The sequence below is a fragment of the Falco naumanni genome, chromosome 20, assembly GCF_017639655.2.
Source record: "Falco naumanni isolate bFalNau1 chromosome 20, bFalNau1.pat, whole genome shotgun sequence".
NCBI lineage: Eukaryota > Metazoa > Chordata > Aves > Falconiformes > Falconidae > Falco > Falco naumanni.
This window is the reverse complement of record NC_054073.1, coordinates 2,786,276-2,803,326: the sequence shown is the minus strand read 5'-3', so window position 1 is coordinate 2,803,326 and position 17,051 is coordinate 2,786,276. Positions and strand designations below refer to the sequence as shown.

The following is a 17,051-nucleotide window of genomic DNA, read 5'->3' as shown; positions in this document are numbered from 1 at the left end:
CCCGCCCCCCCAGGGGCCATCTCGGGGGACCCCCCAGCTGGTTTCTCCATGGGGGTGGCACTGAGCCCCCCCTCCGAGGCACTGAGCCCCCCCCAGCGAGGCTGCTTTCACCCACAGGGCGCAGGGGTGGCTTTCAGCACCCCCAGATGGGGGGGGGGGGGGGGCTGCTCGTGGGGTCACATCCTGCCCCCGGGACCCCCCTGCCTGACCCGCAGGCACCCGCCAGCGCAGCCAGCCCCTGGCTACTGTCCTGAGAAGAAATAGTCCAAGTTGGTGACGTGGAGAGCCCCGGGGACCGGGGGGGGCGGGGGGCGAGAGCAGGGGGGTGTCACTGAGGGGGGGGCTGGGGGGGCCCAGGGGCACCAGCACATGCTGCCCCTCCCCCTCCGGCTTGGCTGTCCGCAACCCGCCCGTCCGCCACATCTGCTTGTACCTGCAAGAGGGGAGAGCGGTCCCAGGTGAGGGGGGGGCCGGTGGAGCCCCTCTGCCCCCCCCCCGCCCCCCCCCCCAGGCACAGACCTCACCACGATGCCAAGGAAGAGGGCGATGCCCAGGAGCAGGCTGCCCCCGGCCACCAGGAAGGCATGGGGGTGCGCCACGGAGCGGGTGCTGGCTTCCACGACGGTCCCTGCGGCAGACGGGGGGGCGGGGGGACACGGGATGGACAGGCTCATTGTGGGGACAAGGGACACGGGGGTCCCAGTCCCCCGCAGCCAACCCAGGGCCCCCTCCTCACCACCAGCATCATCCTCCCCAAAGAGCTCGGGGGGCAGTGTGATCCCGTAGGTGCCGTCCTCCCCGGGGAACTGCAAGATGAGGTGGGGGGGTGCGGTGGGACGGGTGCCACCTTGCTGTCCCCTTGTCCCACAACGGGACAGGAGACCCAACTCGGGAGCATGTCACGCCCCCCCACACACCCCCCACACCCCCCGGGGCTGAGGCCATGTCCCACCTGCGAGCTGAAGGGTCCCATTTCAGAGGTGAGGTCGCTGGGGTCTGCAAGGTGAAGGGGGGGGCTCTGTGAGGCTGGGGGACCCTGGGCTGACCCCCCAGCCTCAGGGCCAGATGCGTCCCGTCCCCCCCCCCCCCCTACCTATCCAGGGGGTGCCCACCGCCTCCCGGCTCCACTCGCTCCACGCGCCGTGGCCGAACTCCTCCTGCGCCCGCACCTGCACCACGTGCTGCATCCCCCGCCACGCGTCACGGATGTCCAGCCACGTCGTCATCACCTGGTCCACCTTGGGGGGAGGGGACGACGGACACGGACACGGGCAGCTGGGGGTTGGGGACAGCCCTGCCGGGGACAGCCCCCCGCTGGGGAAGGGGTCTCACCTCCGTGAAGGTCCGGGCAGGCTCAGGGCGGTAGCGGACCTGGAAGCGCAGCCAGTAGAAGCGGGGGTCCCACGAGGAGGGGTAGGACCAGTTGACCCGCAGCCGCTGCGGCGCCTTCTCCAGCGCCTCCACCGTGACGTTGAGGGGGGGGTCAGGCTTCACTGCCGGGGAAACGGGGGGGGGGGGGGGGGAGGGGGGGCTCAGGACCTGGCCCCGCACCGCCCCAGACCCCGGCAAGCAGAGAGCGGCACTCACGGACGCTGCTGAGGGTGATGATCCTGTCCTCGCCGGCCGAGGCACCGGCACCGTTGTGGGCGCACGTGGACACCACGAGGGGTTTGGTGTCGTCGGTCCCGGGGGGCACCTTCACGCGGCAAAGAAACTTCCGCGCCTTGGAGAAGTAGCGGCACCGCTGCTCCGTGGCGTTCTCAGCCACGAACCTGCGGGATCCATGTGGCTCAGTGGGGGGAGCCGGGAGGGACAGCGAAGCCCCCCCCCCCCCCCCATCATGTCCCATGGGGGGCCATCGCTCACCTCCGCTTCACCCAGAGCATCGCCCGCGTCCCCGGGGACGGCTTTGCCTGCAGCGGCCACTCGCACAGGACGTCTTTGTCGTGGCTCCGCCGGTAGCAGGAGACGCGGGGAGTTTCGGGGGGCTCTGCAAGGCAGGGAGGCGCTGGGGGATGCCGGATGGGGGGGGGCGGTGATGCTACGAGGGAAGCCCCCACCCCAGCGTGGACCCACCTTCCACCAGCAGGCGCAGGGAGCGCAGCGGGCGGCCCCCCAAGGAGCAGCTGTAACGCCCCGAGTCCTCGTAGCGCAGCCGCTGCAGCAGCAGCACGTTGCCCCCCGCCAGCCTGCGGCCCCCCGCCGCCGAAGCCCCCCGCGCCTCCACCTGCCAGGACACCGGGACGTTCACTGGTGCCTGGTCCTGGCAGGTCAACGTGACGTTTGCTCCCGGGCGTCCCAGCACCGTGTCCCGTGAGAGCCCTGGAGGGATGAGATGGGGGGGGGGGGGGGGGGGCAGGCAGCGGAGATGAGACCCCAGACCCTACAGGTGGCCCCAGAGTTGGGGGGGGGCACCCCAGCATCTGGTCCCCTGTGCCCAGCAGCTCCTCGGTGTCGGTCACTGCAGGAGGCACCGAGGAGCAAGTGATTCCCCTGACCCCCCCCCATCCAGGCACCAGCCCCCCCCCCCCAGCACCGCAGCACCCAGCCAGGGTGCGAGCCGGGGGTCTGGTGGTGGGAGCCAGCTGGGCGGTGTGGGGAGCCGTGGGCCGGGGCGGGGGGTGTGGGGGTCCTGGGGGGCTGGCACTGCAGGGGTTAAGTGGCCGGGCTGGCCGGTGGCCCCGGGCCAGGCCTGGGCTGGGGCCAGTGGGGCCACAGGGGCAGCTCTCCCGGCTCCAGCTCCAAAGGTCAACGGCCAGCGCGGACCTGCTGGTTCCCGTTGGCTCCTGCTGCCGGGAACGCACCCAGCGCCCAGCACCCAGCGCCCAGCACCCATCCAGCACCCAGCGCCCAGCACCCATCCAGCGCCCAGCGCCCAGCACCCAGCACCCATCCAGCACCCATCCAGCGCCCAGCGCCCAGCACCCAGCCAGCACCCAGCCTCAGCACCCATCCAGCACCCAGCGCCCAGCACCCATCCAGCGCCCAGCGCCCAGCACCCATCCAGCACCCAGCCTCAGCACCCATCCAGCACCCAGCGCCCAGCACCCAGCCAGCGCCCAGCCTCAGCACCCATCCAGCACCCAGCGCCCAGCACCCAGCCAGCGCCCAGCCTCAGCACCCAGCGCCCAGCACCCAGCGCCCAGCACCCATCCAGCACCCAGCGCCCAGCACCCAGCCAGCACCCAGCACCCATCCAGCACCCAGCCTCAGCACCCAGCGCCCAGCACCCATCCAGCACCCAGCCTCAGCACCCAGCACCCATCCAGCACCCAGCACCCAGCCTCAGCACCCAGCCCCCAGCCTCAGCACCCAGCCCGCCCCAGTGCCCAGCCAGCCCCAGCACCCAGCCAGCACCCAGTCTGGGCACCCAACCAGCCCTAGCGCCCAGTACCAGCGCCCAGCCCCAGCACCCAGTATGGGCACCCAACCAGCCCCAGCGCCCAGTCTGGGCACCCGGCCAGCCCCAGCACCCAGCCCCAGCCCCCATCCAGAACTCTCCCAGCTTTAGCACCCACCCAGGTGCCCCGTACGAGCCGGGTCCCCCTGTCCCCATGCCCGCGCCGGGGTGTGTGTGCGTGTGTGTCCGTGTGTGTCCCGTCCCGTCCCGTCCCCCCCCCACCGGTGACCGGTCGCACTCACCCGTGGGGCCGCAGGGGCCGCCCGGGAGCGGCGGCGGGGGGCAGGAGGAGGAGGAGGGGCGGGGGGAGGCAGAGCAGCAGCGGGAGCAGCGGCCGCAGCGGCCGCGCCATGCGCCCGGCCCCGGGCAGGTAAACATCGGCGGAGCCGCCGGCGGCGCGGCCGGTGCCCGCGGTTGTGAAACCGGGACGGGGGGCGGGGTGGGGGGAGGGGGGGGCGGGGGCGGCCCCGCGGCGGCAGCACGTGCGCCCGGGCGGGGCGGGGCCAGCCGGCACCGGGCAAGGGGGGGGGGGAGGGGCCCATCCACCGCCCCCCGGACACAGGACACGACAGAAACGGCTCAGAATTCTTATTTTTATATATAAAAAAAGCTGGTTTTTGGTTGTTTGTTTTTTTTCTTCCCCCCCTCTGTGGCCCCATAAAATGATACAATTCTGCGATATAGAAACGTGTAATAAATTAAACGCCCCGATCCTCGCCCCCTCCCCAAATCCCCCCAAAATAGACCCTGGCCCACGCCAGAGCCCGTCCTGAACGGGTTCCTCTTTGGTATCACGGAGAGAGCGGCCCCGGCCCCCCGACCCCCCCCGGGACCCCCAGCAGAGGGGGACACACACACAATCCCCCCTCCGCCCCCCTCCCCCCGGCAGGGGGTCCCGCTCCCGGGGAGCCGGCGAGGAGGAGGAGGGGGAGGAAGAGGAGGAGGAAGCGGAGGCCGAGGGTTGCGCAAGACCCCGGCGTGGAAGTGAATCACAGCCCTGCCGAGCACCCCAGCTCCCCGCAAAGCCGGGGAACACTTCCCCTTTCCCAGCCGGAGGGGGGGGAGGGGACACCCCTCGCCCCCCACCCCAGCCCCCCGCGCTCTCTCCCTACCCAGCCCTGCCAACGCTGAAACAACTCGCTCCGTAAACTTGGAGGGGTGTTTTGTGTTTGGTTTTTTTTTCCTCCTTTTTTTTTTTTGTGGGTCTTTTTTTTTTTTTGTTTTTTTTTTCTTCCCTTATTTTATATAAAAAGAAGACACGTGGGTGAGGGGTGGGGGATGGGGAGCAGGGTGCTGTCACAGCCCCCCCAGACCCCCTGTGCCTGCCCACGGCGGTGGCTCTGGCGTGATACATTCGCGTGTGATGGGGTGTTTGCGCTCCGGGGAGGTGAATACTGAGAGGGGAGCAGCCCGGGGGGGCTGCCGGGGGGCTGCCGGGGACACCGTCCATCCCTCCAGCCCGGGGGGCTGCTGGGGACACCGTCAGTCCCTCCAGCCCGGGGACGAGGAGAATATTTTTTTGGTTACACTGCGACAGTCCAGACTCCTCCAAACCTTGGCACCTGGGCACACGCAGCCCCGGACGCCCCCCCCCCCAGGAGGGGGCTTGGCCCTACCGGACCACCACGGTGAGAGAAGGGGGCGAGGGGAGCCCCCCTGCTGCACAGGAGGGGATGCGACCCCCCCCCCCCGCCCCCCCAGCCTCACACCTTGAGCATCTTGTCGGCCACGCCGCTGGGGCTGCCGGCGGTGCTGCCGTCGCTGCCTTTCTTCTTGCGCAGGGTCTCAATCCAGCCGGTGCTGGGGCGGGCGGCGAAGCTGGAGAGCGCCAGGGAGCTGAGCCGCATGTTCTTGCCCGACATGATGAGCTCCCCAAAACCCTCCTGGTGCGAGAAGGCGTAGCCGGAGCGGCGCGAGCCCACGCGTCCCGCGCGCCGCATGCACCGGTGCTGCGTCTTCTGCTTCTTCCGTACCAGCTGAGTGTAGCGCACCTGGGGACACGGACACGGGAGAGGGTCAGGGACCCACAGAACTTCCCCCACCACCCCCCCCCGCCCCGGGTAGGTGACCCCCCTGGCTGCCCCCCCCCCGGCCACCACGCACTCTCACCGTGTCCGAGAGTTCGGGTTTCAGGTCCAGCTTGAGGAAGCGAAAGGCCACGACGGGCATGATGCAGACCACGGTGGTGAGCGCGATGGTCAGCCAGACCGTGGGCTGGGCCAGCGTGTTCTGCGCGTTACCTGGGGGGAAAGCGCGAGTCTGGCTGGGGCTCAGCACCCTACGGGGGTGGGGGACACCACTCAGCCCCCCCCCCCCAGGACTCACCCACAAAGCGGAACTGGTTGGGGAACATCTGGAAGAGGCCATCGCTGTGCATGGCGAAGAGGATGGCGAAGTAGGCGGCCAGGCTGCCCCAGATGAAGAAGTGGTTGATGGCCGTCCAGAAGCCTGTGTCCAGCCCGATCTGGTGGAGAGACGGAGGAGATGGGGCTCAAGGGACAGCCCCGGTGCTCTGAGCACAGCCACAGAGCAGGATGGGACCCAAACCTTCCCCCCCCGGCTTTGTGCTATAGGTGAGGAGCTGGGGCCGAGCAGCTGCCTCCCTACCTGCACGCTGACGACAATCACGAGGGAGGTGGCGACGGTGACGGCGAAGGACTGGTAGTCAGCCAGCTGGGTGCCATCATCGCGGGTGGCGTCGGCGAAGACGCCGTAGGGGATGAAGAACATGAGGACAGAGGTGTAGATGCCCTGGGCGATGCAGATGAAGAACTCCCGCTTGTTGAAGAGCAGGTTCAGCTGCCCAGGCTCATAGAGCTTGGGGTACTCCATGCTCCGCTGCTCCGGCACGTCCTGGGGACACGGGGCACTGGGGACCTCTCTCCAGCCCCAGGCAGGCACAGCCTGTCGGCTGCGGCTGCACCAGCCTCCACCACAGCCCAGGGACGAGGACAGCCCAGCCCGGGCACCCAGGCAGCCCTCCCCCCTCCCACAGGGTGGGCCGTGCGGGGGAGCTGGGCCCGCTCCCGGGGCACCCAGGGACCCCCCCTCCCCAGCCCTGGCTGTACCTGGTCGAAGACGCCCATGGCGAGCACGGGCAGCGACGTGTAGACGATGTTGTACAGCGTGATGAAGTACTGGTCGTACACAGTCTGCGTGGAACGGAGCGCTCAGGGGGACGCACGACCCGCCCGCCTCGCATCCCAGCTGGCCCCCACGTCCCCGCACCCACAGCTGCGGGGACAGGAGAGCCACCGCCTGCCCCCCATGCTCTGGAGGGGTCCCAGGCTGCGCCTGCTGGTGCAGGACGAGGCTCCACAGGGAGCCCGGGGCACGGTCCTGAGCAGAGGGGTCCCGCCGGCGGACCCTCCCCAACTCCGAGCGCCAGGAGCCGGCGACGCACCTGCGCCGAGAAGCCACAGAAGAAGCCAAACCAGAAGTGGACCATAGTGAAGGCGAAGTTCTTGTAGAAGAAGTAGCAGAGGAACTTGCACATGCGTAGGTAGGACCAGCGCCCGTGCACCAGGAGCAGGCGCTGCAGGAACTTGAACTGTGAGAAGGAGTAGTCGGAGGCCAGCACCGCCTGGATGCCCTCTTGCCCGCTGATGCCCACCCCGATGTGGGCGGCTGTGGAGGGAAGAGACACACGGAGTGAGGAGGAATCTGCCCAGAGTCCAGGGGACCAGGGCTGGGACCCCCCAGCAGGACCGTGCTCCTGCGGGACGCGGAGGGGTGAGGACGGAGGCTGCCACGGACGCCGGGACGGCGCAAGCCGGGCCCTGTCCCTCCTGCGGCTCCCCAGACCCCAGGCCTTACTCTTGATCATGCTGACGTCGTTGGCGCCGTCCCCGATGGCCAGGGTCACGGCTTTCTTGTACTTCTTCACCAGCTCCACCACCTGGGCCTTCTGCAAGGGCGTGACGCGGCAGCAGATGACGGCCTTGCAGGCGCACGCCGTCTCCAGGAACTCCACCTCCATGTCAGCCTCCAGCGCGTGGGCCTGCGAGGAGAGCGGGGGGACAGCTGGGGGCACGGCCGCCAGCGGGGCACGGTGCCCCATCCAGCCCAGTGCCCCCAGGTCCCTACCAGGCTGTGCCCGTTGATGACCAGGGCGTATTCGCCCGCTATGGCTTCCAGCACCGAGGTGAGCTTGGAGGAGGAGAGTTTCTCCTGGTAGAAACCGTTGCCCACGGAGCGCGACGCGTCCATCATCTTCTCCCGGGCTTTCCTGAAGAGAAAAGAAAGGGGTTGGGGGGCCCCCGATTCAGGGCACTTGGACATCCCCCCCCCAGCCCCACGCTGGCCCCACGCGTGTCCCCTGGCCAGCCCTGCCCGCCGCGCCTCACCTGAGCTCTTCCCGCACCTCCAGCACGGTGTGGCCCGTGACTACGAACACCTCCGTCATGTCGTCCGTCAGCATCTTGCAGGAGTAGCCGATGTTCACAGCCGTTTCTGGGGACGGGAAACCAGGGGCTGAGCCAGGGTCGGACCAGGGGGAGCATCTGTCCCGTGTGTCCCGTCCCCCCCCCCAGCAGGTGGGATCCCAACACACAAACGTCCTCACCTCCAGCCAGCCCAGAGCCCCCCCAGACTCTCACCCTGCTTGTCCCCCGTCAGCACCCAGATCTTGATGTTGGCCAACGTCAGGATGGCGATGGTTTCGGGGACCCCCTGCTGCAGTTTGTCTTCGATGGCCGTGGCTCCCAGCAGCTGGGGGGACCCCAAGAGGCAGGAGGTCAGCAGGGGCTGCCCCCAGCTGCCTCCTGCCCCTCCCCCTCCCCGAACCCCCAGCCCACCTACCAGCATATCGTGCTCCACCTCGTCGTAGAGCCGAGCCAGGCGATCCTCGCGGGCCTCGGGGGCACTGCCGGCTCGGTGCAGCCGCTCGGACCACTCCTCGTAGTAACTCTCCTCCAGGTCTTTGTAAGCCAGCACCAGCGTCCGCAGCCCCTCGCCCGCGTATTCCTGCAAGCGGTTGGAGCTGGGTGCACTGGCAGACCCCGACGGTGCCCCCAGACCCTGATTGTCCCCCCAGGACGGGGCACGCGCGGGCAGCCCCCCTTCCCAGCCCCTGCCCCACTCACGTTGAGGTGGTCGGTGGTGACGTTGGCGAGGTCCTGGGCGAGGGGGTGCAGGCGCTCCAGCAGGATGGTGTCAGCACCTTTGCAGTACAGCCGGATCCGGCCCTCGGGGCTGCGGACTGCAGGGGGCAGGGGACAAGCTGCCTGGCTCGGAAGCGCAGCAGCGAATCCCGCTCCAAGCCCAGCCACGACCCCGCGATGCCTCCGCAGCCTCGTCACCATCTGTGTCCCCAGCGCACCGCGCCCAGCCCCCACGACCCAGCACCACTGTGGCCGACCCAGCCCCATTGCGGCTCTCCCGGCCCCATCACTGCCCTCCTGGCCCCACCGCTGCCCTTCTGGACCCATCGCAGCTCTCCCGGCCCCACCATCACCCTCCCAGCCCTACCACCACCCTTCTGGACCCATTGGGCTCTCCCAGCCCCACCGCAGCCCTCCCAGCCCCATTGTTGCCCTCCTGGCCCCACCACCCCCCTTCCGGCCCCACCGCTGCCCTCCCGGCCCCACCGCTGCCCTCCCGGCCCCACCGCTGCCCTCCCGGCCCCACCGCTGCCCTCCTAGACCCACTGTGGCTCTCCCAGCCCCACTGCTGCTTTGCCATGCCCAGGACCTCACCGATGACGGACATGCGCTTGCGGATGTTGTTGAAGTCCAGGATGGCCAGCAGCTGGTAGGTGATGGCTCGACCCAGCTCGTGCACTGTGATGGTTTTGGGCGTGCGGGACCGGAAGACAAACCCGAAGTTCCTGGCAGCGGCGACCAGCGCTCCCTCGTCCGGGGACTGAGCCTTGTAATAGAGCTCCCCTGGGGACAGCACCGGGGGGTCAGAGCCAGCGCCGTGCCCCAGGCCGTGCAGGGCCAGATCCTGCCCCCCGCGCCCACCTTCGTCCTTCTCCTCGGACATGACGGTGTGGCAGAGCGAGAGCAGGCGGAAGAACTCGTGCACGTGGGGGTCTCCCAGCTTGACGGCTTCCAGCAGGCTGGGGTCCCAGAACTGGAACCGTGGGTCAGCCAGGGGGTTGAAGGAGAAGTCGACTGGCTCCGGCCTCTGGCAGGGGCAGAGATGGCGTTACCCCCTGCGCCCCCCGGCACGGCCAGGCACGGCCCCCGCGGCCCCCTTACCTCGCCCAGCTCCGCTTTGTGACCCAGCACATCCTGCACGTCACCTGCCAACCAGGGCACGGAGTTAACCAGGACAGGGACCCAACGCTGCCGCCTCACCAGCACCCACACCCAGGGCAGCTATGGGGCAGGGGCAGCCCCACGCCGCGACGCCGAGCCCCCTTGTCCCCTGGCTGCCACAGAGGGTCTGCAGAAGGGGAGCCGGAGCCCCCACAGCCTGCAGGCAGACCCAGCCCGGCCCCAGCGCCCGGTGCTCACCGTAGCTGTGCCCGTTGACGGAGCACTTGCTGAAGACCATGATGTTCTGGGTGAGGGTGCCGGTCTTGTCAGAGAAGATGTACTCCACCTGCCCCAGCTCCTCATTGAGGGTGGTGGTCCGCGCCTCAGCGGGCGTCCGGCGCTTGGCACAGTACATCTTCTTGTCCCAGTTGATGAAGTAGCTGTGCCCAAGACGGATCACCTCCACGCTGCGGGGACACACACACACACACGACAGCCGGGTGTCAGCAGGGCAGGGCAGCACGCTCTGCTCAGCCAGCGATGGGCACACACGTGCCCACCCCAGACCCCCAAGCACCTAGGGCACCCCAGCACCCAGGGTCCCCCACACCCTTCCCCAGGGCTGGCCCGCAACCCGCTCCTAGTGACAGCCACCGCCAAGCCAGGGCTGGGGACACGGAGCCTGTCACCGAGCGGAGCTCCCCAGGCATCTCACACAGCTACGCGCCCCGAACCCCCTCCCCAGCCCCCAGGGCAGACAGCAATGAGCTAGTGGGAGGGGTGGGGGCGACACGTTCTTACCTCGGGGCTAAGGGTGACAGAACCCATGCTGGGGAACGAAAAGAGAGAGAAATTAAAAGAGAGAGAGAAGGGGACAGTGCAGGAGCCTGGGAGCTGCAGGAGGGCAGAGCAAAATAACCAGCGTGCAGCCAGGGCAGGGAGAGACGAGCAGCCAGACAGACGCAGCCAGGGGGGGCCCCGAGGGACCTGTGGGGTCTCAGGTCTTGGGGTATCCCCGAGGGCAGACGCGGCCCATCACCAGGAGAGCAGCCCAAGCCCACCCCACGCACGCAGCTCTGCCCGTGGGTCTCCATCCCCGTCTCCCCTCCCCAGAGGGCACCCCTAACGCCTGGTGCCTGCCCCTCGCACACACCCCCAGCCCAGCCCCTCGGCCCCTGCCCTACCTCACGTAGAGCGAGATGGGCACCACGGTGTTGAGGATGATGATGTAGGACCAGAAGGAGAGGAAGCCGGAGAAGAAGGCACTGTGCACCCCCTCATCCCAAGGCAGGTAGATCTGGAAGCAGACGCCCACCTCGTGCTCCCAGATGGCGTTGCCGATGGCCAGGATCACCCCCATGCACACCAGGAACCCGAAGATCTGGGGACAGGAGAAGACATCAGAGCCTCAACCGTGCCAGAGCCGGGGCTCCCCTGGGACCTGCCTCCCGCGTACCCAGAGCACCAGCGTGTTCATCAGCCGGTCGATGCTCGTCCGCTTGAACTTGGTCCGGCCGCTGTTCTGCATCAGTTTCGTGTCGGGCCCTGGGGAGAGGGAAGGGCGTCAGCGGGGTCTCTCCCTTCCGCGCGGCGCGGCGGTGGCAGCCGTCCCAGCCCACCTGCAAAGATGACAAGGCCGAAGCACCACTCGGTGTTGCGCAGGACGCAGCCCCGCAGCAGCATGTTCTGGTTGCTCAGGGGGTACTTGTTCTCCTTCCAGTACAGCGTCCCACCAAACTTGTCCAGCTTGTTGTTGGGGGGTTCACAGATCACCTCGCCTGAGCGCGGGGGATGGCTGGGCTGTAAGGTGCCTTCTCCAGGCGGCCACTTCCATCCCAGTGCTCCCAGCACCGCCCCCAGTTCCCCAGAGATCCGCTCGGAGCCACAGGACCGCGTGGATGGTCCCGGTGTCTCCCACGCCAGGTGACGGAGGAGGGCAGGCAGGGGCTGCCCCACCGCAGGGGGCTGGTGGCGGGCACTCACCGTCAAACCGAGCCAGCTTGCTGGTGTCACCCAGCTCCGAGGTGACGGGGATGGCCTGCCGCACCTTCATGTTGGTCTCTCTGCCGGTTAAGGAGGCACCACGCGGGGGGTCAGCGACAGGGAGGGTCTTCACAGATGCTGCCCAGCTCCAGTTCCCTGGCAGCTCCCGACCCCACTCCCACCCCTCGCCCTCCGCCGCCACCCGAGCGGGGCAGGGGTTACCTACCCATCCAGCTCCGCCGTCTCTATGTAGCACAACCCGTGGGGCTCGCTGCTGGAGAGGAGGAGGAGGTCAGCCTGCCGGGGGGAGACATGGCAAGGGTTGTGCTGACACCGGGGCTCCCCTACGCCCTTCCCCAGGGAAGCTCCAGCCCTCGGATGCCAGGAGCCAGCGGGGTCTCCGGAGCCACACGTCCTTAGCAGGGCACTGCCGGCACCTTGGCCAGGACACCATCGCCTGAAGCGCCCACAGCAGCCAAATCCCGAGAGCTCGAACACGGCTCAAACACCGCAACTGAAATGGAACTTCCAGGCTGGAAAGTCCCTGGTGCCTCCACACCAGGAGGTGATGGAGAAGCGTAAAAGCAGAGCTGGGCGCAGCACCACCCCAGGTGGCTGTCCCCATGTGTCACCCTGCCCTGGGGCCACACTCACCGCCACAAACTGGTTGTTCTCCAACTTGATGATGTCTCCGACACGGACGTTCATCCATTGCTCCTGCCGGAGGCTGCAGGGGGACAGTGGAGTTAGGGGGGAGCCACCAGCACCGCTTCTCCCCTGCCCCGCCGCCCTCTGCCCCTGCCTGCAGCCCTGTGCCGCGTCCCCCAGGGCCCCGTGCCCCCTCCCCACGACACTCACACTCCGCCGATCAGCACCTGAGACTGCCGGTTGTTCACCTGGTTGTCGCTTTTATGGCGGAACTGGGTGCGGAGGGGAAGAGACGGCAGCGTCAGCCCCGCTGGGGACGGGGTCCTGCGTCCCTCCCCCCGTGAACGCCACGGCCCCGGGCACCACACACCTGCACCGGGGTCACAGCCCCCTGCCCCCATGCCCAGAGGGCAGCCAGCCTGGCTCGAGGGGTGCAGGGGGGACCACTCACATAGTCGTCGGTGGCATCTTTGACAGCTGTGATGGTTAAGACAAGAACCAAAGGCACGATGGTGGTGAACCAGGAGAGCGAAGAGATCTGCGGGATCAGCTGGGGACAGGGAGGGGACTTAGAGGGGACCTGGCCAGCCCCAGGCCCACGCTACCCCTGCTCCGGGGTGCCAAACCCACCGTGTCCCAGGACAGGAGATGCCCTGGACCCTCCCAGCTGCCCAGCCAGGGATGGACAGCGCGGGGGAGCCCCATCTGCCTCCCCGGGCCCCCCAACACTCACCTGCAGGATGAGGAGGAAGAGGAAATAGGTGTTGGCCACTTCCTGGAACTGCTCGAAGAGGTTGACAGGCAGGAAGGTGACAATGTTGTACTTGGAGGTCTTGATGCAGTTGCTCTGGGGATGGACAGAGGAGGGAGTTCACGGGGTGCCGAGGCCCCAGGACCCCCCGGCACCACTCCCGGGAGGGCTGTACTCACCGCGCCCCCAGTTTGAATGCCTGGACCCCCATCCCCTGCCCCGACTGTGTGGCAGCTTCCTCCAGAAGCTGATTCCTCAGTCGCCAGCCGCTACCCAGGGACCAGCCACCTCTGGCAGCAGCATCCGGAGCATCCAGCCCCCCCCCCGCCAGGGTCACCCCAACCCGGACCCCCCGCTCCCCCGCAGCGAGGCCAGGGCAGCCTCTGGTCTGGAGCAGCCAGAAATAACCTCAGCGTGGAGGGGGAGGCCAAGGTGAGCTCTGCTCCCCCCCCCCAGCGGCTCCAGACACCACAGGGATGCAGGCAGAGCCGGGGGGGGTGGGGATCAAGCCCCCCCAGAGGATGGGGGGGCTGCATTCCCCACCCTGGGAGCGCGCCATGCCCCCCTCCAGCTGGGCTGCCCCAGCTCCAGAGCTCTCTTGGCACTACCAGCTCGTCAGCACAATTTTCTCAGGGACAAACATCTATTTTTAGCCGTAACTGCCCCCACCCCCCCACCCCCCCTTCCCCGCTGACCCGGAGGGTGACGCAGCCCCCAGCTCCCCAAACCTGCGGCAGGATGAGGGCGCCAGGGCCGGGGCTCAGCACCACTCACCGCGTACTGGAACTTCTCGTTGTACTCCCGCGCGTTGGCTCGCACCCGCCTCTCCTCCTCTGCAACACAGCGCGCCCGTCAGCCTGCCCGCACCCCAGCCCCCCCCCCCAGCCCCCCCCCGGGCCCACCATCCCACCCGCTCAGCTCCCCTGCGCCCCAGGCAAGCCCAGAAACCCCAGACCCCAGGGGAACAGGGAAGCCCCCCCCCCCCCCCCCGCCCCCCCCCCCCCCCCCCAGCTACACTGTGCAGCCTGTGCTCCCGCTGCACCCCCAGCCCCCTTCTTCTGCACCCCCAGACCACTGACCCTGCTTATTTGTACCCCCCGCCCTGCACCCCCAGCCCCCCAGCCCTGCACCCCAGGACCCCCAACCTTGCTTCCCTGTACCCTGAGACCCCCAGCCTTGCTTTTCAGCACTCCTACACCCCCAGCCCTGCTTCATTGCACCCCAAGACCCCCAGCCCTGCACCCACAACCCTACAAGTCCAGCCCCACAGCCCTGCTTCTCTGCACCCCCAGCCCCCCAGCCCTGCACCCCAGGACCCCCAGCCCTGCTTCTCTGCACCCCCAGCCCTGCACCCCAGGACCCCCAGCCCTGCTTCTCTGCACCCCCAGCCCCAAAAGCCCCCCAGCCCAGGACCCCCAGCCTTGCTTCTCTGCACCCCCAGCCCTGCACCCCAGGACCCTCAGCCTTGCTTCTCTGCACCCCCAGCCCCAAAAGCCCCCCAGCCCAGGACCCCCAGCCCTGCTTCTCTGCACCCCCAGCCCCCCAGCCCTGCACCCCAGGACCCCCAGCCCTGTTTCTCTGCACCCCCAGCCCCCCTGCCCAGCACCCCAGGACCCCCAGCCCTGCTTCTCTGCACCCCCAGCCCCAAAAGCCCCCCAGCCCAGGACCCCCAGCCTTGCTTCTCTGCACCCCCAGCCCCCCAGCCCCGCACCCCAGGACCCCCAGCCCTGCACCCCCAGCCCAGGACCCCCAGCCCTGTTTCTCTGCACCCCCAGCCCCCCTGCCCAGCACCCCAGGACCCCCAGCCCTGCTTCTCTGCACCCCCAGCCCAGCACCCCAGGACCCCCAGCCTTGCTTCTCTGCACCCCCAGCCCCCCAGCCCCGCACCCCAGGACCCCCAGCCCTGCACCCCCAGCCCAGGACCCCCAGCCTTGCTTCTCTGCACCCCCAGCCCCCCAGCCCCGCACCCCAGGACCCCCAGCCCTGCACCCCCAGCCCAGGACCCCCAGCCCTGTTTCTCTGCACCCCCAGCCCCCCATCCTCGGGCCCCGCAGACCCCCCGGCCCGCACACACCCGCCCCGCCGGCGGCGCGGACCCGCGGCCACTTCTCGGGCATCTCCCGGGGCACCGTCATGGCTGCGGGGCCTCCATCCCGCGCCCGCCGGTGCCCCGGCCCGGGCCCTCCCGCCCCGCCCCGCCGCGTTGCCGGGGCAACGGCCGCCCCGGGGCCCACCGGGGCCTACCGGGGCCTACCGGGCCCGCGCCGCTCACCTGGGGCCCGGCGGGCCGCGCACCGCTCCATGGCCCGCGGCCCCGCAGCCCATGGGGGGGGAGCGGGCGGCCGGGGCCGGGCCCGGGGCCGGGGGGCCGGTGCCGGGGCCGCTGCGGCCCCGCTCCCGCTGCCGCGCCGCTGCCGCCGTTCAGCGCCCCATGGCCGCGGCGGCGCCGGTCGGCGGCGGAAGTGATGGGCGGCGGGGGGCGCTGCCCGGGGGGACGGGGCGGCCCCGGCGGCGGCGGGGGGCGGGGGGAGTCCCGGAGTGCAACGCGGGGGGGCAGAGCGTAACGCGGGGGGTCCCCGCCAGCCACAGGGGGGTCCCGGCGTGCAACCCGGGGGTCCCCGGCAGCCCCGGGGGGTCCCCAGAGTGTAGCCAGGGGGGCCCAGAGCACAACCCGGGGGTCCCCGGCAGCCCCAGGGGGTCCCACAGTGCAACCTGGGGGGTCCCTGGCAGCCCCAGAGGGGTCCCGGGGTGCAACCTGGGGGTCCCCAGCAGCCCTGGGGGGTCCCCAGAGTGTAGCCAGGGGGGCCCAGAACACAACCCGGGGGTCCCCGGCAGCCCCAGAGGGGTCCCAGAGTGCAACCCGGGGGTCCCAGGCACCGCTGGGGGTCCCCGGGGCCCCCAGAGTATAACCCAAGGGGAACCAGGCAGCCCGGGGGGTCCTAGAGTGCAGCCTGGGGGGCCCAGAGCGCAACTTGGGGGGGGCAGGCAGCCCCAGAGGGGTCCCAGAGTGCAACCTGGGGGTCCCTGGCAGCCCCAGAGGGGTCCCGGGGTGCAACCTGGGGGTCCCCAGCAGCCCCACATGGGTCCCAGAGTGCAGCCTGGGGGTCCCAGGCAGTCCTGGGGGGTCCCAAAATGCAACCTGGGGGTCCCTGGCAGCCCCAGAGGGGTCCCAGAGCGCAACCTGGGGGTCCCCAGCAGCCCTGGGGGGTCCCCAGAGTGTAGCCAGGGGGGCCCAGAACACAACCCGGGGGTCCCCGGCAGCCCCAGAGGGGTCCCAGAGTGCAACGCGGGGGTCCCAGGCACTGCTGGGGGTCCCCGGGGGGCCCAGAGTATAACCCAAGGGGAACCAGGCAGCCCGGGGGGTCCTAGAGTGCAGCCTGGGGGGCCCACAGCGCAACTTGGGGGGGGCAGGCAGCCCCAGAGGGGTCCCAGAGTGCAACCTGGGGGTTCCAGGCAGTCCTGGGGGGTCCTAGATTGCAACCTGGGGGTCCCTGGCAGCCCCAGAGGGGTCCCGGGGTGCAACCCGGGGGTCCCCAGCAGCCCCACAGGGGTCCCAGAGTGCAGCCTGGGGGTCCCAGGCGGTCCTGGGGGGTCCCAGAGTGCAGCCCGGGGGTCCCAGGCAGTCTCGGGGGGTCCCACAATGCAACCTGGGGGTCCCCGGCAGCCCCAGAGGGGTCCCAGAGCGCAACCTGGGGGTCCCCCGGCAGCCTTAGGGGCGTCCCCAGAGTGTAGCCAGGGGGGCCCAGAACACAACCCAGGGGTCTCAGGCAGTCCTGGGGGGTCCCAGAGTGCAGCCCGGGGGTCCCAGGCACCGCTGGGGGTCCCCAGGTGGCCCAGAGTACAACCCAGGGGGAACCAGGCAGCCTTAGGGGGGGCCCAGGCAGCTCCAGAGAGGCTTGGGGGTTCCAGAGTAGAACCTGGGGGTCCTCGGCAGCCCCAGGGGGCTCCAGAGTACAACCAGGGGGGTCCTGGGCAGTCCCAGAGCATAACCTGGGGGTCCTGGGGGGTCCCAGAGTACAATCGGGGGGGCTGGGCAGCCACAGGGGTCCCAGGGGGTCCCAGGTGG

General features: G+C 69.7%; 2 protein-coding genes across 3 annotated transcripts; both read right to left on the bottom strand.

Moving 5' to 3' along the window:
- Nucleotides 1–135: 135 nt before the first annotated feature.
- IL6R (interleukin 6 receptor) lies at nt 136–3,826 on the bottom strand. Its single transcript, XM_040618680.1, is given in 11 exon segments — nt 136–290; nt 292–433; nt 520–628; nt 737–806; nt 953–996; nt 1,094–1,238; nt 1,333–1,493; nt 1,588–1,772; nt 1,867–1,990; nt 2,077–2,322; nt 3,643–3,826. Coding segments are annotated over 11 exon segments (1,410 nt in total). The 5' UTR covers nt 3,779–3,826; the 3' UTR covers nt 136–242.
- Nucleotides 3,827–3,979: 153 nt separating this feature from the next.
- ATP8B2 (ATPase phospholipid transporting 8B2) lies at nt 3,980–15,390 on the bottom strand. 2 transcript variants are annotated; one of them, XM_040618444.1, is made up of 27 exons: nt 15,258–15,390; nt 13,760–13,818; nt 12,968–13,081; nt 12,686–12,784; nt 12,445–12,506; nt 12,241–12,313; nt 11,813–11,883; nt 11,587–11,666; nt 11,223–11,381; nt 11,060–11,148; nt 10,788–10,984; nt 9,862–10,070; nt 9,604–9,647; nt 9,364–9,529; nt 9,097–9,285; nt 8,485–8,600; nt 8,201–8,365; nt 7,999–8,110; nt 7,747–7,852; nt 7,487–7,628; nt 7,217–7,400; nt 6,804–7,027; nt 6,469–6,552; nt 6,008–6,253; nt 5,726–5,864; nt 5,510–5,640; nt 3,980–5,391 (listed from the first exon to the last, which is right to left on the bottom strand). In XM_040618444.1, exons 1-27 carry the CDS (start codon nt 15,286–15,288, stop codon nt 5,104–5,106), a joined length of 3,579 nt encoding a protein of 1,192 aa, XP_040474378.1. In that variant the 5' UTR covers nt 15,289–15,390; the 3' UTR covers nt 3,980–5,103. The 2 variants fall into 2 exon arrangements, with proteins under 2 accessions (XP_040474378.1, XP_040474377.1); XM_040618443.1 differs by lacking the exon at nt 15,258–15,390 and adding an exon at nt 15,060–15,159.
- Nucleotides 15,391–17,051: the final 1,661 nt, after the last annotated feature.

What these genes read in the sequence shown, in the direction of transcription:
- ATP8B2 (XM_040618443.1), bottom strand. Translation starts at nt 15,120, where the DNA reads ATGACGGTGCCCCGGGAGATGCCCGAGAAGTGGCCGCGGGTCCGCGCC. An exon ending in CAGGTGCTGATCGGCGGAGT is followed by an intron (nt 12,314 to 12,444) that starts GTGAGTGTCGTG and finishes GTCCCCCTGCAG; the next exon opens with CCTCCGGCAGGAGCAATGGA. An exon ending in AACCCGAACTCTCGGACACG is followed by an intron (nt 5,392 to 5,509) that starts GTGAGAGTGCGT and finishes CCGTGTCCCCAG; the next exon opens with GTGCGCTACACTCAGCTGGT.